We start from the raw sequence: 24430 nt of genomic DNA, 5'->3' as shown, positions 1-24430 counted from the left end.
TTCTAAGACTGTTTTTAAAAACAAAGAAGGTTTAAGGCAGGTCTGACCAGTGGGATGCTGTGAACTGGAACTGCAACTGGAAGTGCTACTTTGTAGCTATGAGCAGGAGTGGAATGCGCTCATTCTGCTCAGCCATATGGCAAGTATCCATCCCTGTAGGAATCTGTGTAGGTGAGTTAAGAGAGAAGTGCTGTAACTCCGACTTTATCAGACAGTGTCACTACTACTGAGTCTGCAAGCAGTGCTTTCTGCTTTAGGGTTTGTGATTATCTAAGCAAAATTGGCTGCTAACACGAAGAGTATGGAAGTGGGTAAGAGTGAGAGTTGTGTTAGAGCAGAGTAGTCATGGGGTGCTGATGATAACCTGGCTGGGAAAAAACAACTTACTGCCCCTCATTAATAAGTATCATTAATTATATTATGCTGTTTGTCATTTGGTCCTCTATAGATGTGAGGTCAACAAAAATAGATGAATAGTGAAACTGTACTTTCTTTCCAGAATGTAAAGAAGGTAAGCCTTTAATTATACCATTATTTGGGGATATGATTAAACGTCTGAGTTGTAGATGAGACCAGTGGCCAGTATACCTCTGTACAGACTAGCAAACTAGCTTAAGTGCTGTTTAACAAGATAGCAGAGCTGATCTAGCTTCAAGCCCTTTGCTGTCAGAGGTAGTCATGCTCCTTCCTGTGGGAGTTTCCCAGCTGTCCTCCTGCACTGACAGTAGGCCAGTGTGAGGAAATGGGCTGGCAAAATCCACTTGTGGCTTTCTGCTGCTTTGTCTGTCATGGTCCATTCATGGGGCAGTCACATAACTGCAGTGGTAGCACGCAGGAAGTGCTGAGTGGCCGTGGCAGTCCCAATTTGTACTTGGCTGGACTGGGGCTGACCGTGCTGCTCTGCCTGGTTTAGAGAAGTCGCTGAAGATTGGTTTTGTTTTAAGCAATGTTTGTTTATTTATTTATTCTATTGCCCCAAGGTCTTGTTTAAACAATGTGCCTAACTGTAGTGTTACAGTTAAAGGTGCAGTCTGTTAATTTGTTACTTTGGGATATATGTCTGTTTACCGCAGCTGTTACCTTTGTCTTGCTTTAGTTGTATATGCACTCTTTCCTGTGATACCTGAGCCTTTTGAGGTTTGCTTTTGTTTTGTAGGTTGGTTTTTTCTACTCTGCCTGCCTAGAAATGAGGAGTGTGTGAAGGCTAAGCTTCCTTCTTAAACATCGCAGATAGGAGAAGGGAAAAATACAGATTCCTTGATTTTGGCCCACAGAAAAGAAGAGGGAGGGAAGAAGGGGAGAGAAAGAGAAGGAGTAGGAGGAAGAGGAGGAGAGAAAGGGAGAGGGAGGTGAAGAGAAAGGGAGAGAGTAAAGGGGGGGGGGCAAGGAAGCAGAAAAGGGAGAGAGAGAGAGAAAAGGGGCAAGAGAGAGAGGGAGAGGGATGGAGAATGTAGGAGAGACAGAAGAGGGGAGAGAGAAAGAAAAGGAAGGGGGGGGGGGGGACTGAGAAAGAGAGACTGAATGAGAATCCTTTAAAAACCTTTAGCAGCAGAGTTTACAGCTGTATGTTTAAATGCATTGAAACTTCCAGTGATCTTCTTTTTGGTACAGAGAATCTCTGACTACACTTCCAATTCTGTCCCAGGTAGTGAGAAGAGTGATATTAATAATAACCAAAGGCATGGTTTTGTTTGCCACAGTAAACAACACCAGTTGTAACATACTGAAAACCTTTTCTTCTGAGACGATAAAATAGTAATTCCTGTAAAATATATCCAACCCGTGATTTGTTTGGTTTATTCCTAGTGAAAGATGATTTCTTTTTGTGTGAATTAGGAATTTTCTCATTGGCCATCTCTACTCCCCAACTCACCAAGCAGTATGGTCGTGTAATTGAGTGTATTTGTTTCACTTAGGGTAAATTGGCCATGGTTGTATGTTACCTTCATTCTGTTATTTTCTAATTCGACTCAGTAACTTAGTCTGGCTAATTTTAATGCAGTAAAATCTACCTCATTTATATACATATATGTAACAGAATTCAGGAAGGAAACTTCTTGTGTGGCCTTTTAGGAAATGGGATTTTATAGGAAAGTGCTATCTTTCCTAGTTGGTTGCAACTTGTGAGGTAACAGGTGAAAGCTAGGATCCCACACAACAGTAACTGAAGCCTCAATGTTCAGAATAATCTCCTTGGCCGGGTTGTGGGGCAATGAAATTCCAGGTTAAAGGTAGATGGAAAATACCAATTCACCTGCCAGTTCTTTGGTTCTGACTGGTGTAAATAGCTGTCTGCTCTCTGAGGTTGTCTGTTCTGACTTGCTGCTCTCTGTTAATAAAATGGAGAAAGTGGGAATGCTTGAAGAATTTGAGAGTAAATGTGATTTTAAAAACAAACAAAAAAAAGCACAAGTTCTGCTTGCAGAAGGAGGACATTTACCTATTGGGTGTTTCTTCCCCCCCAACCCCCCACCTCCTTCCTCCTTTCTCCCTCCCCCTTTACTCCTTTCTTTCCTCCCCCCTTCCTTCTTTTTTTCTTCTTTTACAGACTACTAGATGCAGCAGGATATCTTCTCTGTTGAAATAATGGTGAAGCATCAAAGACTTGCATAATGGCTGTAATACAAGAGTAATTACAATAAGTTGTTGTTCTGGCATGTAATTGAATGGATAAACAAAAGAGAGTACGAAACTTGTCAGGAAGCGTTGCCCAGTGATCTAAAATTTATAGCATGAAAACAGACAAGCTGTATGAGATCATCTGTTTTGTGATGGCACTTTTTTGTTGTCTGTTGGTTATATTTATTTTGATAGCTTCTGTATTGTATAAGGCCACGGGGAAAAATTGTTGGAGTCTTTGAGCTGATGTAACAGGTGGGTGGTGGTGGGAGTCTTTTAGAAGTACACAAGCAGATTGCCATTCCTTTAGTGCTTTGTGGGCACAGAGAAACCTCACAGAGTGGAAAAAATCATAAAGGCGTAGAGAAGATATAAATGTCATATCTGCCATATCTGTTTACTGAAGAAGAGCTGGTTTTATGACTTTTCTTGGAAGAGTTTTGAAATATTTGATGCTTGATTTCTACAGTAGATTTACCTGAGAAGTTTGTGTAGGTCATTTCACAGTCTGTAACAATGACTGCTGAAGGAGGGCTGAAGCCAGTTTAAATCAGCAGGCTGCTTGCTGCACCCTGCACCCTTCAGCTGTGGAGAGGAACAGAGCAGGTAACAGGAATGTTTAACTACGTGTTCATCACTTCAGTAATGTAGTCATCATATATATATATAATTTATTTTTTTAATGGTCCTATGTCACCTACGTTGTTTTTTTGTCTTGCTGCTACCAGATCAGGAAGCTGGAGTCCGTTCTTGCTCAGCATGATCTTACTCTGTTCCTTGTATCTCTGTAATGCAGACTGTGACATGCCAGCCAAACAGCAGTGATACAGATTGCCAACAACAGAAATGAGTGTTTGTGTGGCTGCTATGATATGCACAGAACTGTTTGGTTTCTGGTTGTTGTCACATAGCTAGGATCATTATATCTTTCCCAGCATTACAAGGTAAATTATATTCAGGACTTCATCTGAACAGATAGCTGAACTCATGCCTCAGCTCACACCCTGATCATTAGGGAAGACACAGCACACAGGCCTCTTTCCAATTCTATTGGAACAACCTCACCAAACTGTTCAGTTTATCTGCCTACTTATTGGGCATAGGGGCTATTTTCAAAAGCATCCAGAATTGTATCTTTGTCTGCTGTCACGGAGGTGTACTTTGCTGTTAATTGTTTTTTTGGGTGGTCTTTCCTCAGAAACGTACTTATTTTGGTAAGTAACCTATGGTATCTTGTTAAGTATCATACTGTTTTTTTCCCCTAGCAAGCCTTATTTTTCACTGATAAGTGGTACAACTGTTTTTATCTGCTTTTTACTACTAAAGCTTGAGATAAGATGTGGGTAAGATCTATACTGTTAGATAGTGAAGTACAGATGGAGTTCCTGCCATGCAGCTGAGCCACTTTTGAGCTGAAAGCTAAGTTGAGATATATGCTGTTCTTATGTTGTTTTTTTTCCTTGATTATGAACTGTTTTGTTGGTATTTAAGCACAAACTGTCCATAGCATTATTACTGTAGTGGCCCATGGAATTTGACTTTCGTTTCCCCAAGGAGTTCCAATAGTCTGTTTCCTTGTAGAGTGAAGTGGATCTCCCTAAGTGTGTCTCATAATCAAGTAAGCTCTGGTTTGTACTGCTGGTATCAGTTGTATAGTGTTGAAGAGCTGTACCTTCCCTTAGCCCCGTAACCTAATGTTGTAGGAGTCCAGAGGCAAAATTAATTTATGGACTAGATGGGGTGGAAGTCTCCTATAAAGCCTCGGGTTGCAGACCTGCCCTCTCATCTGATCTTTCTCATTTTTGTATGGTTGAGTTTCCGTTGTTTTTTTTTTTTAAGAGCCCGTGCAGTTTTGAACAGGAATCAGACTGGCGTAATTTGAATGCCTTGAACTGTTAGGGAAAAATGTCTTGATTTCCAGGTGTTAGGGAGGAGTGTGGGTTTCCACTGTCATCCTTATATTTGTCTTTAGGATGGAGTGGCTGTACAGGTAATGGTTAATATCTATTTAGTTGGGAAACTGAAAGTCATGGTTACTGGTATACCTCTTGTGCAAATGCAAATATGATGAGGATCCTTAGTAAAAATGCAATGCTAGCTACAATATTTCCAAAAACTGTGCTTACTGAAAGATGAGTCAGTAGTTTCTAGGTGCAGTTGCTAGTCCACTTTTTATAAGCTATGTGTGCTGTTTGTAGCTGAAGTTTGTTCTTTTGGGGTAAATTATTCAGCAAATTGCGTTACTAGACTGCTACAAGCTAGCTGAAAACATTTGCAGTATGAGGCTAAGACTTTGAGGAAATTTGTGGAGGTTTTGACAGCTGTTTAGTACAACACGAATCTATTACGTATGTATAATGGGTACCAGAACGATGCATGTTTCTTTGGTGTTCCTAAAGGTAATACAACAATTACAACATAGTGTGGTGCTGTTGCTTAAGTTGCTATAAGCTCGTATTGAAGATCAGTTCTTCTTCTGAAGATAAAATTTATTTTTTCTTTAATCATGTTCATGGTAAGAGCTGAACTTTGATTTCTGTTTTATTTATTTATTTTTTTTAAGCTAGAAATCTGTCTGTGGTTTTTATCTGAGGTCTGACACCTGATGCAGAAAACCTGAGTCTGAACAGCTTGGCTACCAGGTCAGGTGTTTATGGTGGTTAGCATAGTCTACCGTGTCTACAGGTGTACCTAGCAGCACTTTAATATGTACATATGGAGCAAAATAGGCTTTAATTTTCATCTGTTGCATCAGATTCTTTCTGAAGTGCATATTTCAAGGTGACCTAATTTTAATCTTTTTATAAACTGGAATAGGTGTAGTATTTCCCTTGTTGACCAGATGGTGATAGTAACGACTGAAAAATCTACTCTCTTCTATGAAAAATGAACTTTACCAGCTGCTGCTTTTTGGCTGGGATGGGCAAGAATGTGTCGGAAAAATATGCTGACCGGCAGCTTGCTTGTTCCATCTCTGCTGAAGCCAAGAGCCCTCTGGGACGAAGAGTTGATAGGATGCTCCTCTGGGATGGAAAATATATTAAAAAAAAAAAAAAAAAAAAGAAACCTTTTGTCCTCCTTGATTTGATTTTATTGCTACAGGAATTCCACTTCAAAAGAAATGTAAAGCAATGCTTGTATGAGAGATTCTCAAGTATTCACTCTTTTGTTTTCCCTTAGGTATGGGGAAGATATGAGGCTAGGGCTTTTTTGACATGTATTTTCAGTAATTTTTTATTAAAAAAACAAAAAAACATAACTTTTGTTGGAATGTTTAAATGTGTAGAGGAATGCTGTGAGTATTTTGAGAAACAGAATTGTTCTTTTATAATAGAATGGAATTTCTTTTCATTTCTAAGAACTAATAAAATCCTGTAAGTGGCTTTGCCTTGCCTATTTAGGTAAGGCTAAACATTTCAGAAGAGTGAGGCTTTTTTTTATTATTATTTCCTGGGTGTCATGAATTACATTAACTCTATAGTAATCCACAGGAATCTTGTAATTCCCCTAGCAAATAAGCATTACAGGCCTATTGCATTTATATTACTGTATGACTCTTTTGATGGTTTTTTTTTTAGTACTGTTGAAGACTTAATCATTTTATGCACCAGCTTGTCATTCTTGAGATGCATGCTGTGTTACTTGATTTATTTACGTCGATTACTATAGACCTTTTCCTTGGCTTTTTGTTTTTCTTCTTGCACTTGTTATTCCAAAATGAGACTTTGGAGGGAACTTTGCTCTTTTACCCTTATTTTCTGTGATATAATAGTGCTAAATAATGTTTGTTGCTCTTTTGCCATAAATTGAACTGGACTTAAAATACATAAAATATATGGAAAGAGAGTAGGCTTCTGCATAGCCACTGAAAATCATTTATAGCTTCAAATACTGAACTTCAAATACCATTATTCATATGACATCCATACTCTTTTTCTTCTCAGTCTCTGTTATTTGCAGGGAGATGCAGGGTCTGGGGTTGCTTCACTGCAATTTGGAATGGCCAGGGCTGGAGATGAGTACCCTGGCTGTGTGTGCCATGCCAATGGGGCCCTCACACTACTCATCCGGGATGAATGCTAAGTAGGTATGGTATGAGGAGAGTAGCAGTAAATTCAGTAATGCTGTATGCATTTCTTAAGTAGTCAACTTGGCATCAATTAAAAGCCACTCGAGTTTTAAAAACATCGAGTAATAGAAATAAGGAGGGTGTTCTCCTTTAAAAATTTCTTAAATGTCCATGAGGTGTCAGTGTGCATCCAAGAAGAAACATGGGTAATGAACACAGCATTCTACAAAAGTCAAGCTATGTTTTCAAGCCTTTGTTTTCTAGGGCCTGAAATCTTTTGTGGAAGAAAAGGTTACAGTGGCTGGATAAGGACACAGAATATATATGTATGTATGTGACATAACCTTTAAGTCTTTCTAGTAATGTGTTTGTATTTTGGTCTAGTTCACAAACTTAGTTTATGATCTCAGCTGCATTTTGAGGAGTCTGGTTGCAGCAGCACAGGTTTTTTTGGGACGAGTTTACACGGCTTGATACATGTGATATAAACAAGTAGGAGCATTCTAAACAGTATTCTTAATTTTTTGATACTAAAGATGTACCTAATACATTTGTAAAACTCGTACGTATTTAGGTGTTATGGAAATGTGTTCTTTTCACAATGCTTCTATAAAATAAGTTGCCTTGCCAAAAGCAGTGGAAGACAGTTGGATATTAGGTGTTCTGTGGGCTCACTTCTGCAAATACTTGAAGATATGTGTACGCATTTGCTGAATGTAGTTTGGGTTTTTTGTAGATTCTAAGATAGCTGAAACTCTGGATTTTAGAAACAAGGAATATAGAAGCTAATTTTCTCAATGTTTTAGATAGATAATGTACTATTCATATGTATTAAGTGACGTTCTGTTTCAGTATCATCTTTCTGATTCTCTAAGTACTTCTTTCTAAAGCAATTTGTTAGCTTCTTGGAATGCCAAAATGTACTTCTCAAGTTCTCCTCAAGGTGTCATCTTAATTGAACAAATAACTGGTTGAAGTAAGGGTTAGCAAATTTTGGAACAAATTCTAATCTTAAAAAAAAATCACATTTTTTTAATTGGGTATGTTTGATAGTGTAAAGTTGTGATATAACTACCTTCTGCATTCCGCTGTTGGACATGATAAGTACTTAAACTGATTCTCCCATATGCAGATGCTGCATGCATAACTGGTGTGTGTGTGTGTGTGTGTTTGACTGAAAGCAGGGCCCTACAATTCTGCATCCTGTTCTTAATGCTGTATGCTTTATAAATACTGCTAGTACTATAGGGCAATTTGATTAATGTAACCTGTGAAATTTCTATTTTCCTTTAAAAACAAAACAAACTTACTAGGAGTCATTCATGCACTGATGTGTAGGAGCGGAGTTTGAGTTCTTCCCGTAAGTTTTTGAGTAATTGGAAAGAATTTCATGAGTAATACACTTGATTGTAATAGTTGACTAGATTTGGATACGTTAAGGTTTCAAGAAAGCTGTTTTGGGGGTATTTTAAGAAAGATAGTAAGGATTTAAGTAGTTCTGACCAGTTGCTGTTGATGAAGGCAGCTCATCTTATGGGTGAGGTTTTGTAAAGCAGTTGAATCACTTTCTCTTGCAGTGTGCGATATGAATGCTCCCACTGCTTCTCTGTGTCAGCTGTCATCCCACGATGAGCTAGCTCAACTAATTTACCACCAGAAAAACAAAATGGGGCAGTTGAATCACACAGGTGCCTGTGCTGGCACAGGAAGGGGATGTGAATGAGCAAAGGATCATGCAAGGAAGAGGGTAATGAAGAATCCCTATGGTGGCCAGCAGTTAAAATCAGTCAGCCACTTCCTCAAACCTCACTTTTAAAAAGAAAAAACTTTGGGCGGAAAATGCTTTAATTAGTGTTTTAAGTTAATAATTTGCTCTATTTTGTGCATCTTTATTCAGTATTGGAGCATTTAACTGTTTAAGGGAAGTGCTCTTTAATCTTCCCTTGAAAAATTCTCTGAATTGAGAAGCTGCCAACAAAAGTAACTTCTAAGAATGAATGTCACTTACATGCTCATATCCTAGAATCCTTCTGGAAGCAGCATTCCCAGTGGGCATTGGTCAAGAGTCTGCAAGGTTTGACGCAGCTGGGTAAGATTTTTGGCTATTGACGTTCTTACTCTTGTTCACTTTTGGGAAAAACCATCCATTTTGGCAGCTGTAGAAGATTCAGATGGACGCTCTCATCTCGTAGTAGTGTGTGTGTGAATGCATGGACTTTATCCAGCTGTGTTTTCCAGACTGGTTTCAGTTGCCAGAAAAAAACGCTCCTTGGACATGAAGAATGTGTAAGGGATTCCTAAAAATTTTGAGGAAGTGTAACATCCCCCAGACAGCAAACTGATACATGAGGCAGCTGCTGACCCACACTATTCAGATGAAAATCTGAAGAATTCATATAAGTCAATACAGAGTATTTACATCCTAAGCACAAAGAAAATAACACTCGTATCCATAGCAAACAGAGTTCATTTTGCTCACTTGTGTACCGTATTTTGAGCCCCTGGTATGTATGGAAACAAAAAGTAAATATCCCAGTAGTGAGCAAGTCAGCTGAACTGTGGTTTCTGTGGTCACAGTCTCTCTATTCAGATCTACTAGAACCTACGTATTCAAAGTATTGCACTGGTATGAATTTTACATGTGTTTTAGTACTGGAATATTCATGATTTTGTTTCAACTGTTGTAAATTTTCTGTGAGAGAAAATCTGATTTGAACTAAATTATAGAAAATGTTTTTTGTTGTTGTTGTTTTTTGTTTTTTGTTTTTTTTAAATCTTCATCCTGGAAAAAAAGCCTAACCAGAAAAACTCACCTACTAACAGTACTCTTGCATGGGTGGGACAGGAAGGAAGAGTTTGGATTCAGGGACAACTCTACCATCACATGGCTATGAGTAGGCAAATTAGACAGAAATTTCAAAAGCAACAGTTTCTCTTTTGCAAGTTGTGAATTTGGAACCATTTAGTGTTTAAGCTGCTTTTTCCCCCAGTGTTAGTGACTTTTCTCCTAGGAGAGTTTCTGTTGTGACAGTAAAGGTGAATAGATGTTTTGAAGAAGTAGACTTTGTTGTCTTTTATCATTGACAATGAAAATTAAAGAATGGTGTTTTTGAATGTTAGAAGTTGCATGGCCTCCCAAGAAGCCTTTGCTACTCTCACTATTGTTGTAAAAAAGTGTTTCCTCTTGTCTTGATAAAGCATCTTGATTCTTTAGTTTGTCAGAGATTTATGCTTATGAGTAAATAGCAGGCAGACTTTTGAAGATAATTTTTTACTTTGGTTCCCTAAGATGGCCTGACCTGACAAGTATTGAATGGGCACTGCATCCATGCGAAGTGTTGTCTTCCAGGTGTTCTTCTGGTGTGGCACCAGGAAGGTACTTTAACCCATTTCTACTTTTGTCCCTTTAGTCCAACTCCTTTCACTTTCCCTCATAGTCACTGAATCATCAGTGAGTTGTGTGAAGAGCTTCTTCAGGTGCACTTCTGTGCTCCCTTCTTAACTTTACACAGGCTATTGATTGTTCCTCACCCTTAGTTGACTGTGTCATGATGCCTCTGTGACTGGATTGATGTTCTATTTGTACTGGCTGCTCAAACCATCCAACTGAATCAGTCGAAGCAAAATGTAGGCTAACATAAGATGCTGCTAATATGGCTGAGAGATAACAGACTTGATGTAGAAGAATTTCCAGGGTGATTTTTGCAAGTACAGCTCATTCAGTGGCCTTTCCAACTTTAGCCTACAGAGCTGTGTTTGATTATTTGATCTACTAAGCCTTTTGGGTTTTATGTTGGTTTGTTTGTGGTCAGATTTCTTAGTGGTTTTTTTTATTTCTTTTTTTGGGGTGGGGGGGGGGGGGGGGGGGGTGGAAAGGGGACAGGGAAAGTAGAACCTTTTTTCTTTTATTTTTCCTTTGATAGTTTTGATAATTGAACAGTTCTTTTCAAAGTGAATTCATCTTTATTTTCTTGAGTAGTCAACAGATTATTTGCTTGAATAGTCAATAGCAATTTTCTGTTTGGAAAAGGGAGCTGATTCTGGAAACATCCTAAGCTAATGTGAGTCATCACTGAAAGTTTAAAATAGTTGAATATGATGTTCGTTTCCACCCTTCCACAGCTCAAAATGGTATGAATCATCTTTTTTAGTGTTTCCCAGATAACACTCTGAATGGAAACGGTATGCATTTCTGACTCAAGTTCTTAAATGTTAGTGGTGCACTCCCAGCTACTGTTGGTTTTGGCCAGGTGGGAATTCCGTAGGAATTTCAGACAAATGTATGAAAGCAAACATTTTGTAACTATGGCAACTTAACCATGGGGTATTCTTGTGGTTGGTGACATAAAACTGTAAAAGCCTTCTACTGACTGGCAGAACTGATTTGACTTTTTTTTTCTAGCCTAAATTCTGTGCATGGTAGGAGATTAAAAAAAAATAAAAATCAGGAGAATCACTTCATCAAACTTCTAAATTTTCATACAACATCAGAATTTTTAAGTGTGTTGCAATGTGTTGCACATTCTGTATTGCATCTGGCTACTGTGTTCTTGCCTGCTAAAATGAAAAACAAACCCAAATTTCTTCCATACTTACATATGCTTCTAAGAGGGCTCTTATTCTGTGTGAATGGGAAGACAGATCAGATGTCTTCCTTACTCTAGTGTATGTACTGAAACTGTGCTGAGAAAAAATAGCTGGCCAATGAATTTTACAGGGGGAAGAGAAGGGAAAAGGAGATGAGTGGTACATCTGCATTAAATTAAAAAAAAAAAAAAAGAACACAATTGAAGGAAACAGCTTTGATGCATGTTGGAGAAGAGTAGCCTGTTTGTGTATCATGCCAAGCTCCTTTAACTCTGCAATGAGAGCTTTGAGATTTCATCTCTTAGTTTAGAACTTGTGACAGAATCAAATTTGTCATCTGTCACAGGCAGCAGAGGAACTTTCATTTCCAGAAATCCATCTGACCAACACCTGGTCCTTCAGAAACTCAGTTGGATTGCCATACCACAGGGTTTTGTTAAGGAAAAAGTAGTGTTTGTTCCATGTTTATCTACTAGGATGTCACAGTTTTCAGTCTCAACATCAGCACTGTCCAGTGCTGAATTAGGGGAACTTGGTTGTTGCTACCTTTCCTTTAAGGGCATTTCCAACCTTTAGCAAGAGAATCAACGTTAAGAAAAAAGCAAGCTGAGAATTAAAGTTACTGGTTTCTAAGATGAGGAACACATGCGGGGTTATAAAAAACAAACCACACAATTCTAGGAAGGGTAGAACTTGTTCTTTCTCTGGAAAGATCACATTTGTGGTTTTTTTTATTAACATATTAAAAAAAAATTGCTTCTTTTTCTTTTTAGATGTGGACTTGGTGAATTGGTTTCAAAGCATTAGAGCAAGAACTTTCTAAATCTGCTGTGCCACCCTTCCTATAGAAAATCCCATGGATATCTATTGATATGCAAGGATGAGAGGCATGTGGTGGTCTTGTACATTGTAGCATCTGTCCTTGAAATGCAGACAGTGTTCATAGCCCAAAGAATACCTACTGGGTAAGGAAAAGCAGGTTTATTGTGTGGTGACAATAAAGCAATGTTATGTTGACTTTTGTGATGGTGGTTGAGGTTTTTGTAATAAAATATGATCTTGATACTGTTTCCTGACTGAAGCAGTATTGCAGAAAAAAAATTCAAAGGGAAAAATACGTAAGATCAGCACTTTGTATGCTCATCTTCAGAGCATGACTATAGATGAGTAGAGAAGCAGATCAAAGGAGATGTACTAACTCTTCTCTATGTATGAGCACTCCAAGTGCCTGCAGGGAATTCTTAGTTGTTTTACCAGCTGCCCTAATATGATTTAGTGGGATCATGATTTAGTTCATTTATAAGAGTGTGTGCACATGGGCATAAATAGTCTTAGGGCTGTGTAACTGGTGATACGAAACTAAGATTAGGAATTCTGCAGTTGTTTGTTTGCTCCAGCTGAGCTACCTTTATCTGTTTCTATCCTTGGGAAGATTCAATAGCATCCCTTCCTGAAGCACCAAGCTGTCGGTGCCAGCTGTGACAGCAGGTTGCTATATTCTAAAGCCTCTGGTTAGTGTTTTTACTCTTCTGTGGTTGCATTCCCATCTGGTGTCACCTCCCAGCAACCAGCTGAGTTGTGCTGGGGGAAGAGTGGTTGATATGTGGAAGAACAAACAGAGACTGCTGAGCCTTTGGGTTTTGTTTTGGTTCCTCACACTCTACTCTTAGTTGATGTGTACAGCTGAAATTGCTGCCTTCAGTAATTACTACTGGAAGTATTCTCGGGGTATAATTGTAAAATATATTTAACAGTATTTCTAGTGCCAGAAAACGAAGTAGGCTGTGGGTGTGGTCTGTATTGGAAAGAATTATAGGGATCTACAACATCATATGCAGATAGGTATACCTTTTTGCAGACTGTCTTACCTGAAACGACAGTTGTCCTGACTTGCAGTTAACTTTATTGAGATACCTTTCCACTGTCAGATTTCTGTCATATTTTGGACAGCTGTAGAGTGTTAGAGCTGCCTTCAGAGAGCTCCAGGGCAGGAGGCAGGGAGTGGAGTCAGGAGGAGCTGCCAGCCAGTGCATACCACCACTTCTTCGCTGGTTAGTTGATTTGTAGGAATGTCTGTGCTGAGTTCTCACTGTTAACTAGGCTTTAGCTACTAGACACAGCTTATTAGACTTTGTATTTTGGTTATAGAGGCACCTTTTAAAAAAGATTTTGTTTTATCTTGTGCTGTGGTGGCTGTAAGATGTTACAGATCAGCTGAAAGCTTCTCAGCCAGTGTATAGTTGGGATATATAAAATATGCAAGAAGTCTTAAACAGAGAATTGTAAAATACACTTTTAACACTTTTAAGATACTTTATTTCTCTCTGATCAGATATTTATGATGTATTTTAAAAGATTGCAGTTTGATTAAATGTACAAATTACATCTACATCTCAAGCACAAATGCACATTACATTAGTATTTTTTCATCTGCTGCTCCAATAGAGAGAAGATAGAATGAGTGCTAGGTACTTTTTTCCTTCTGCCACATTTGCATCTTAGTTTTTGTTGAAATGATGTAGTTATGTATTTTCTATGCCATCAGCTGGTCCTGTAAATCACTTCAGACTACTTACTTGCCTGAGAGAAAGAAGAGCTGCCTATAGCATCCAGGAGGTGCAAGCAAAGCTGTTTCGCTTGTCCTTGTAAGCAGAAGCATGGGGCCCAGAGGTTAAAATGAGTCTCCTTTTTCTGCATCCCAGCTGTGCATATGGTCTGGAATAAACAGAGCAAAATAGAGAAGAAAGGTTGTAATTTATTATTGCCTTAGACCATTCTCTTTCCTGACTCCACCTCATTCCCCCAGGAGTGGGGAGGAAACAGCAAAGAGCTCAGACAAGTGACTCACAAGGCTGCTTGAAGTATTGCAGCTTATATTCATGGTGATGCTGAACACTCATCTTGCTGTGTGTGTGAGGAACACTTTAGTAAATATTATAGATAAATTATTCAAAAAACTGCTTATCTGTTGTTTGTGTGCCTTGCTTGTGCATGAACAGATATAATTACTGTGAGTAATCTTTGTCATCTGAAGAGGTCTGTAGCTTAGACCTTAGTCTAGCAGAGCTGATACCAATTGTTTTTTAGAAAAATCATAAGCCTTACTTGGTTTTGAACTTTTCATTTTTACTGCAATCTGACAGAACAGATTTCCTTTCCTTTCCTAGATCCTTAATTATACAGAATACTAAATGAAACCAGTTGGCATACTCTCAGCCCAGAAGAAAACTTGGTAAATGCTGATTGTCAAGATAAATCTTTATTTGAGTAGGTTTGTTGGTGCTGTATGTGCTTCACTGAGGTTTTCAGCATCATCTACAGGGCTGCTACAGTCCTTTGCTCATCAATGCATAGAGGAAAGGGTCGATCTATAGAAAAAGGATACTATTTTTAGCTGCTTCTGAGTTCACAGGTTTTTTTTCTGTCCGATGCAGATGTGGCTGCTGTCATCCATGTTTTAAATTGCACAGTGTGTTCCTGTGATATACCTTCTGCATATCCGCTCCTGAAAGTCTCTTGGAAGTTGATTCACTTAAAGACAATTTATTTGCCGAAAAGATTATGTCAACATAAAGGCTTTTTTTTTTTTTGCAAAAATGTATATTATCGGTTTTGTCCACTTGAAGGTTGTTTTTATTGTCTAATCATTGTACTCCTTAAAATGTTAAGAGTTAAATATGGAGATTTTGTTTTGCTGCTCTCTGATTGCCACTCAAGGCCCGGTAGAAATGACTTGTTTTTAAAAGTTAGGTTATTCTCAACTACTCATTTAAAAAAGTTTTCTTATATTAAATATGTGAAATGTAGTTTTTTTTAACTTTCAAGGGCTTTGGAGAAGATGAATGCTGATAACCCACTGGTCTTCACTTACTTGAAGTTTTATTAGGATAAGCTAGGAATTGTATTTTGAGAGATGCAGTATTCTTTATTCATACCTCTGGTTGGGATTGTTGGATTAATTTGCGAAGAGGAGTTATAAGGTAACTTCTTGTATTCACTCAGCCTTCATACTCTGTTACTGTTATCTCTTCTCCCTTACTGAAAGTTATTAGTTTCCAGATAATCCACTGAAAACCTGAAAGGTAGGTTTGATTTCTTTTAGTAGAATTGTGAATTTAAGCTTTTGGCTTTTGGAATAGGGGATGGTATAAAAACTTGTATTTTGCAAAGCAGAGGATACTTCGGGTTAATTTTTGAGAGCTGGCAGAAGAAATGGTTAGAGACTGTTTCTGGTTGAACTCTCAATGGCCGGGAGTGGGAACGGGCAGGATGGCCAGATTGTTTTGTTGTTGGGTTTTGTTTTTTTTATTTGTTGTTTTTTGAAGTAAGCTTCGAGCAGTAGTTCATTGTGAGCAAAAGCTCTGTTTCTAGGGTTAGTTGTCCTTTGGGTATGAAAGTAATTGCATACACACATTTGTAGCGTGAGTGATTTTTTTTGGTCTGCTTACTTTTCTGTGGCTCATAATGCCATCAAGATCAATACAGTATTGACTTGGTTGTGCTGGTTCTCTTCCTGATGCAAGCTGTGATGTATTGGCTTTTAGCTCTTTGACCATAGGAATGTCACCATTCAAAAAAATACATGGTGTTCAGCAAGATAGTTGTTAACTCACTTGAGAAATAGTTTGATTTATTTTCATTACAGGTAAGGTTTCTAGAGTAATTATCACAGTAGATTAAATATTTTTAACTCGTGTGAATTTTTGCAGTTCAGTAAGTGTGAAGTCCTATACTTTTTATATTAACTTTTCAATTTCTAACTGGTTTTTTTAGGTGTGCTTTGAAACACTAATTGCAAAGGTCAAAAATGGACCACTTTCCGTTCATGTGATCTCCTGTCTAGCACCATATCTAGTTATGTAATGATAATTCTGAAGAAAAAGTATGGAACTTGTAGCTTTTGTTCGCTGTATAAACCTTTTAGCTCTGGAAGGCTGTTTGTTTATACTTAACATATGGATGTGGCATGAATAGCATTATTTAACAAATGTTTGTGTCCATATATACCATGAAAACCAAGTATGCATTTTGTAAATGTACTCTGTTCATATTGCTCATAGATTTAACATATTTTTTTTGCTTTTTTTTTTTTTTCTTTTTCCAAAGGAAATTTGAGTTATGCAAGGGAACCACAGTCTCTGTTCCCTAGGGCATTTTCCACAAAAAGCAGAATATCCTCAGGGCTGTGGGTGCTGTGTTCCTTAGCAAACAGTGGGATGTTGCAACAGATGAGCCTTGAGGATGTCCTTCTTTTTATTTAAATAATCTTTGCTGTGGCCAAGAAGAACATGAATTTTCATGTGTGTTCAGATGAATCTCTGGTATTTCTTGTTAATAAATTATTGAAATGCTAGAACAAAGCAGCACAGTGTACCGGCCATTGCTTTTTTTTTGTAATTAAAACCAGAAATATGAAGTTCCAAAACAACTGGATTCTATACAAATGAATAGAATATATTTATGAAGTTGTGTGGTATTCACATACTGTAAATGAAAACACTGGGGAAATTTGAATCTTACCAGAAATTTCATGGTAAATCCAAAGCGTGTTCTATATTGCCAAGGCTGGCGGTGCTGAGCTCAGGGAGCCCTGGACTAAGTCACTCTCTGGCACTTCTATAAAAACATTCATCTGTGCGCAGTGTCGGTAGGTGTGTGTTAAGAGATCTGCTGTGTTACAGCAAAGCTGTGGTAGACATTATTTTAAACGAGCGGTGATGTGAGTTTTTCCTTCCTATGACTCCCAAAGGTGGGAATTTGCTGCGTCTATTAATACCCAAACCACTTAATATTCCATTTCAACCTGTCCGTTTGGATTTATGTGGGGAATTTGAGAGTGAATGCGTTACTGAGGAGCAGTCCCACAGACCAGCTTGCCCACCACGGGCACACCATGATGTAGGCAGCTCAGAGGGATGTTGGAGGTACCGCACAGCGTGAGCAGAACCCTCGCTTTGTTCCTGGAGCTCTGAGTTAGTCCCACGACGCCAACAGCAGCCATTTACATAATACGCCCACAAACCAGCACTTCAGCACGCTCAAGCTGAAATACTTATTTAGCAAGTTTTAGGACTTCGTATGCATATACGCTTGAGGTACGTGTTTCAGGCAGAGGGTAGGTTTGTCTGTCCTCATTGCAGAAAACCATGGGTTAGAGATTAGTGGTGGGCTTCTACCGAAGGCACTGAGAGAGATTCCACTTTCAGAGGGTTTCTGTGGGGAGTTCCTTGTCTTCAAGGAGTTAAGCAAGGGCTGTGGTGCTTCTCTGCCCAGTGCCATATGAAAGCAGTTAAACACTGGAATTGTTTACTGCCTAAACTGTTGTTAGTCAGCAGAGCCAGCGCACCGGATTTCTCTGTGGCTTTTAGTGGAAAATATTAAACGGTTGCTCTTTGCTCAGTTATAGAATTTTTACATTTTTGGCTGAATTAGTCACAAAATTGGCACAGACGTAACCGCAAAGACTGCCCCCGAAAAAGGGCAGTCTTTTTTTTTCTGTGCCAGAGGAAGTTGCAGGGAGAGAGCAGTAGCTGGCTGCGTGTGACATGTGAGCATTACGGGGCATTCCATCCTGCGAGCCTGCAGTCTGCGCTCAGCTGAGCCGCCGCTGTGCCGGGGCAGCCGGGCCGCTGCAGGGTTTATCTGCTGTCATATCATTTCGTCTGTCGGGGAAAAAACCTGCTAAGCAGAGCCTCCATCCGAAGAGGAAAATCAGGTTGGCACAGTGACAGATGTTTGAATAGAGAAGTTGGCTCGGAGGTGATGCGCGGAGCCTGATTTTATTTTTTTTTTCCCCTCGCTCTCCGCCTTAATGTGAATGAGGACTCTCATGGGAACTGGATTCACATGGCGATCAAAAGGAACGCTTGAGTGATGAACTGCTTCTGCAGAAGTCTGAGGCAGTCATTTGTGTGCAGGAGCTGGCTTATTTTGCTGAAGCGTCCTTCTTGTTGGGATTCGTGCCCAGCGCGTTCCCTGATGGAGTAGCCACGGCCGGGGGAAGGAGAGCTGAGCTGCGCTGCCGGTGGCACTGAGGGGTGAGCTGCCTGCGTCTGTCATTTGGGGAGGCTGGATTGAGCCAGCAGCGTTATTCAAGGAGTTGCATTGTCCCTGCGGTCTGACTCATCGCATGTAAATGTGCTGCAGCCCCGCTGTACATTGCAGATATTTTTATTGCACGGGGAAGGATTATTTGCCTCTCTCCCCGCTCTGAAGAATTGCTGGAAAACGGATGCATTTTTTGGACGGACTGTTTCTGACGCTGAGGAACGGGGCTGCAGAATCACAGAATGGTCAGAGCCCGCGTTTATTCTCGGACAGCAGAGAGCCCGCTACTGTTTGCTGGCAACTGACCTTGCGGGACTGGGAATAGCCACGGCCATCTCCGTCAGAGCAATTGTTCATTCTCCGGGCCTGCAGAACGGAGCCGGGGCTCCTCCAACAATGATCCCCCTGTCTGCGTAGGGGGAGGCATGCTGCTCAAGTTGTGCTGCTGACAAGGGCAGATTGGCTTGGAAGGACAGCTCTTGGAGACAGCGGGCTCTGTTGTAATTCAGTTGGGTCTAGGATATTTTTATCAGCTGTTCCACAGTCTCGTCGTCGTGGTTTCGATGTTTTGTGGAATTTTATTCAAAAAAAAGAACTTTCTTAATGGCTCAGGGTGCTCAAATCTGAAAAATGGAGCATAGAGGGGGCTTGCAATGTCCTTTTCTAAATATTCAAACACCAGCAGCAGCAGCACTCACAAGTTTGTGAGTGTATGTGAAACAGGTGAAAGCATTCCCTATATGGTCCTTGGTGCAACACCTGCAGTGTGCTTCCAGAGACAGAATTGCTGGTGTTATTCTGTTTGCTTTTGCTTCTTCAAACGGATCGAATGAGTCGAGTCTGTATTGTTGTTTTGGAGGAGGAGGAAGATGATTGTCCCACATTTGTTTCCAGTATACCTCAGGAAAATGTATGTTTGCGTCCATTACCTCCCGGAAATGTGCTGGTAAGGCATGTTGTTTGGTGGCATATTTCTCATGTGTAATACTCGTGAGGATACCAGTGGAAATTTTGTAGGATTATCATGAGCATGCATGATGTTGAAAGAAGCCAAAGTGGTAAAAAGCAAAGAGAGAAAACCTGAAACTTAGTTGTAGAATCAATGTTTGCAGGGGCTTGCTGTTTTGCATGGAACTTGATTGATGGTGCAGCAGTAATAGATCTCAGCTCTTGCATAGTAGCAGAGGATTGTCAGAGGGCTTGGTGAACTGTGTTGGGAGTGAATGCTTTTCCCCCTCTCCTCATTCCTCAGGGTTGCACTTACGCAGTGCCACTTTAGGAACTGATGTAATCATTATATTGCAATTATATGCTGTATTTATTTTGAGAACTGATAGAGTTCATCAAGTGACAGCAGTTAAGAGCTAAAATAAAATAATGTTAGTCGTAATTGAAATGTAACTGTTAGATTCAAATGACCTCTTATGGACAGTGCTGTGGGGTCTCTGCTTTTATTTCTTCAAATTGTTTTGTGAAATGACTGACAAAATCTTGCTAGCATATCTCAGCAGCTTTCCTTTTACTAAGAAATCCTGCTATATTTAGTCATAAATGTGTGCGAGCGTGAATTTGTTCCCATGCTTATCTGATTGATGCACTTTGCTTTCTCGCATGTTCTGTTCAGAAAGAAAAAAGGTAAAACATTTCTATTCACTTCAGTCACTTTCTAACATAAGGGGTATTTACCTGCTTATATTTTGCAGAACTCACAGTGTGTTACAATAGCCCTAATTTTATTGAGAGATTCTCTTTTCAGCTGTTAAAAGAAACTCATGTAGGCTCTCTTTCAAAATAATGTATTTGTATGTTTCATTGGTTCATGCAGTGACAGAAGTATGTTTGTGTGTCCGAGGCTATTAAAGTTCTGTATTCTTTCAGATCTATTTACTGTTAGTTTCTTTATTCTGCTGCCTGGGCTGTCTGATTTGGTCCTCACCTTGTGTTTGAGTTATGCATCACAGTATCAATACATGCATCACTAAAAACTGAAATGGCTTTACATTCTAATATCTACTTTTCTTTGTTACAGCCACCATTGGTTCAAGCTATATTTAATGGAGACCCTGATGAAGTTCGAGCATTAATATTTAAGAAAGAAGATGTTAATTTTCAGGTAAATTCAAACATTAGCTTTGAATACAATCTACTTTTGTTTTGATCCAGCTTTCTGCTCTACTGATCACTTTAAAACTGTGTTAATTCATGAGCTGTAAGTTGTAGTGCTTTCATGTAATAAGCAAAAGTAAAGCTTTTATATACACTTAATTCTGGAAAAGAGGAGGGAGAAAGATGGTATTCTTTTAGCTTTCTACATTCATGCTGATACTAAAAACTTAATTTTATATTCTTTTCAAATGTTAGTTTCACAGCACTGGGGTGGCTGAAAAGTTTGTATATACAGGTTTATCAGAACTTCTTAGAAAGTAACCCTAGTTGAGTCTGATGCTTTGATTGAAATAGAGCATGTAGTACATACCAGACAATTAAAGAAAACAGTATGGAATTTCAGTAGGTAGATTTAAGAATGGATTTTAGAGAGAGAAACCCAATGCATATATTAGCCTCTAAAGTAAGAAATTGTGCTCATGTGTCCTGTTAGTGACATTGCAGGTTTTTAGAAGTTGTACTGAAAATAAATTGAGTTTATTCCATTTTGGGTGAAATTCAAAGAAATGAACAGCATGTGTTTACTGTATTTACTTTCTATTAGAATTCTAATATGCATTTTTGACACTGTGCAAGATAATATTGCCTAAACCTTTTGCTTCTATTAGGAATTGTTTTGATTATTGTAGGCTGTCATTAGCCAATTAGGGTGTAGAACTGTACATCATAGAACTATATGTAGCTGTTTCTCCTCCAAGTGCATCAGAATGTGAATAACACTAAAAAGCTAAAGCTAACATCAGGATGTTACACAGTGGCCAGCGTAAGACCGTGATCATTGTTTACCTTTTGTTCTTGAGATTCACAGAACCAAAAGCAAATATTTAGTTAGGCGTGTGTATTTTGACATTTAAAAGCATTCTGTGGAATTTATATCTGGCCAGTGCCAACTGGAAGTCCTGTCTTGTGGAGCTCGGGTAGGGCCCTGTATAAGGAAACACTGTGAAATTGAAAGCTTTATTTGATAAGGTTCCTTTTTTTTCCCCCTCTCCTTCTTGAGAAGTTTTGCTTGTTCTTCAGCAACATTCTCTGATGGATTATATAATGTCAAATGACATAATCTTCTGTTTAGTCATGAGAGCGCTTGTTCTGTGTGTGTGTGTCTGTCTTGTCTCTCCATGTGCACGCTGTGATCCTATTATTAGCATATTCATTTTTTAAAAACTGATTAATCTGTATCATTTCGTTTATAATTCTCCATGCACAAGTCGGGTTAAGCATCCATAGTAAACAAAGTAAGGTTAGTATCTTTCTGCTTTCTTCATTATTTATTACAAAAGCCTCTGCTAGGTTTCATTATCCATGAGGTAGTGAGTTTGTTTGGTTTTGGTTCTCTCTCAGCATTTCTCAAACAGGTGTTGTCGGTCCATAAATACCAAATAAGTAGGCATGCTTAGATAAGAAAGCTTGTGATGTAACTGTTTCATACCTCTTGGTGAAGAGGGTTACTCTGGACTGCCCAGAACCTATAGAAAAGAAAAATACTGTAGAAAGAATACTCAAAATTTGTTTGTTTTTACTTGTGTATACATAGCAATTTTTCTTCTTGCTGTTGATTTAGACCACATGTATCTTACAGTAGTGATGCCCAAGGAGCATTTAGAATGCATTGAAAACAAATAAGCTATTCTCCTCATAGCCACATTCTTCACTGTAGGCAGATGCTTATCACATGTGACCCCTCCTTTCTAACGTGGCGGTCCCAGTCTTAGTGCAGTATTTAATACTGAATTCACGTATAACCCATAGAACATTTTGTCAGGACTTGCTGAGCATACAAATCCTCCCATGGTTTGGTAGGAATGAAGTTAACTGCCTAGGGAACTTTGTGCATCTGTCTGTGTGTGGTATTTTTCCTGGGTTTTGCACTTGTCATATGTACTTGACTGAAGGTAATGTATTCCTTCATAGTCCCGATGCAAACCTTTTCCCTTAGTTGTGTGTTACGAATTGGTGTGGATAGAAGGAGGGGGAAAAAGTGAAGAAAATGAACTGACTGTGTATGTTTCCTAATAAAGAGAAGGATTGGGATGAACTGTGGTGGGTTGTATTAGAACCAGTATGTGTTAGATCTTTTTCCACTTAGCTGTCCAAGTGCTTCAGTACAATTGTTTGAATTCCAAAGCTGTTCCCTCTACTGCCTTTGCAGAGTCTTTTCCTCTCTCAATACCAGCTAATAATTTTGCAGTTTGTATTCTAATAGCTGGGATTCCTTCTTCCCTTCTGCGTAGCAGCGGGTCGGTTATGTAACTGGAGACTGAGTCCTGCAAATGAAATTGTGCCTAGAAGAGAGCTGGAGATAGAGCTGCACTGGGTCTTTATTGTAACAGTGACAGTCATCCTGAGAAGTTGTTGCTGTCTTGATAAAATATCTTTCTGTAATCATCCAGCTTCATTTACCTTTTTAGTTTTGGGGTATATCATCTTTAACATTTGCCATTGGTTTAATGCTCTGTTAAAGCTAAGCAAGTTGAATCTGTGTGTTTGGCTTCCTACAGCTAGGCTGTGGTTTGCCCATTTGGTAATGCCTATCAATTGCACCCAGGTTGGACTGTATTAGAGCGTTATTCATAAAGCAAGTGATGTCTTACAGTAGTGTACTGTTATATTTAGATAGATTCTGAGATGAGTGGCCTTTCGTAGCCTGCATTCCTGTGTGCAAATGCAAAGAACATGTACTGACAGTAAACCTGTGCTCTTCCAGGAAGGAGGTTATTCTCTGTTCATGTCACATTTACCAGCTCTTTTGAATCGCAGCCTGAGTCTAGATTTAGAATGTATGTATTTTATTCAACTCAGCTGCTGTGATTCATGTGAAGAAAGAGCAAATTAAGCATGTTCTTTAGTTGATTAAGCTGTGGGTCAAAAAGGCTTGCCTCCTTGGTGTGTGCAGCCTCCTAGACAAACCTGATTTACGGGAACTTTGATCAAAGGTATTTTTGGAAGGTGCACTCTCTGAGGCTCCAATTACTGGAAGAAACAGAGGAGAAAGGATTACTTCTCCCTCCTCTTCCCCCAAAAAAGCTTGAGAAACTGTAGCTGCTCCTTTCGTGAATCAGACTTAAATCACACATGTATTTTGAGCCTGATGGAGTTTCTCTTATTTGGAGAGAGACTGGGAGAAGGGCGCGTGTGCACTCATGCATATTTCTTAGCAATCATTTTTCCTTCATACCATCCTAGGCTTTTTAGATTTGGCAGTAAGGAAAATGGTGTGTGATAATTAACACAGTATCTCTTCAGTAATTTATGATGAATGTCAACGTTTCCTCCTCTTGGTGATTAGAATAGCAAAGTTAGTTTGAAATTCGTGCGCTTGTCAGCAGTTAATTTTATTTAAGTGATACCATCATTGCCTTTCACCAGTCAGCATTTAGCCTTTTTTTTTTTGATTGTTAGGTTTAGAAGTCTTATCACCATTGTAAAATTGTACCACTCCATTTGTAACCAATACATTTATGATGTATGCTCAGTTTCACAGTTTATGAACATGGAATATTTCATCTTGGCTTTTTGTTACGAATATTACTGTGTTGAAGGAATACCAGCTCGCTGACAAAAACGTTACAGAATTTGTACACCTTATTCCTGAAATGATTATTCAAAATCGAAACAGCTTTTCCTCCTCCTCCAAGAACTATTAGGATAATATTTCTAACCACAGAAAGTGATACTTCAGGTAACCCTATATGCTATCGTTATAACCCAATTGCACTTGATCTTAGCCAAGGGAATAAACATCTGATCCTCTCTGGAAGCAGTGTCAGTATGCCCCTTGCTCTTTTCACACTAATGCCAAAGAGGCGTTGCAGCTGGGGAATCCCAGAATGACACAAATGTCTCCCAGTTTTCAAGGGTGCTCACTGCTCTGATTTGAAATACTGCTTGACACGTGGTTAGTGACTTCAACATGAACCACCTGTGTCCTGCTGCTCATTTTGC

At 39.1% G+C, this 24430-nt stretch overlaps 1 protein-coding gene across 7 annotated transcripts in view; it reads left to right on the top strand.

Moving 5' to 3' along the window:
* Positions 1 to 24430, top strand: part of ANKRD28 (ankyrin repeat domain 28) — a 107708-nt gene that overhangs the window by 20055 nt on the left and 63223 nt on the right. For 2 of the 7 annotated variants that reach the window (XM_046936431.1, XM_046936416.1), the window contains exons 1-2: positions 13259 to 15255; positions 20352 to 20435. Coding sequence is in view for 4 of the 7 variants with exons in the window: in XM_004939388.5 (XP_004939445.3) it covers positions 19152 to 19268; positions 20352 to 20435 (201 nt within the window). In the remaining 3 variants the exon portion in view is untranslated. Of the gene's footprint in view, positions 1 to 13258; positions 15256 to 17790; positions 19269 to 19515; positions 19958 to 20351; positions 20436 to 24430 lie in introns of those variants that run through there. The other 5 variants (XM_004939388.5, XM_040696575.2, XM_046936421.1 and 2 more) reach the window with 3 other exon arrangements.

This window comes from Gallus gallus, chromosome 2 (assembly GCF_016699485.2).
Source record: "Gallus gallus isolate bGalGal1 chromosome 2, bGalGal1.mat.broiler.GRCg7b, whole genome shotgun sequence".
NCBI lineage: Eukaryota > Metazoa > Chordata > Aves > Galliformes > Phasianidae > Gallus > Gallus gallus.
The sequence above is the reverse complement of the archived record's forward strand: the minus strand, read 5'-3'. Positions and strand labels throughout refer to the sequence as shown.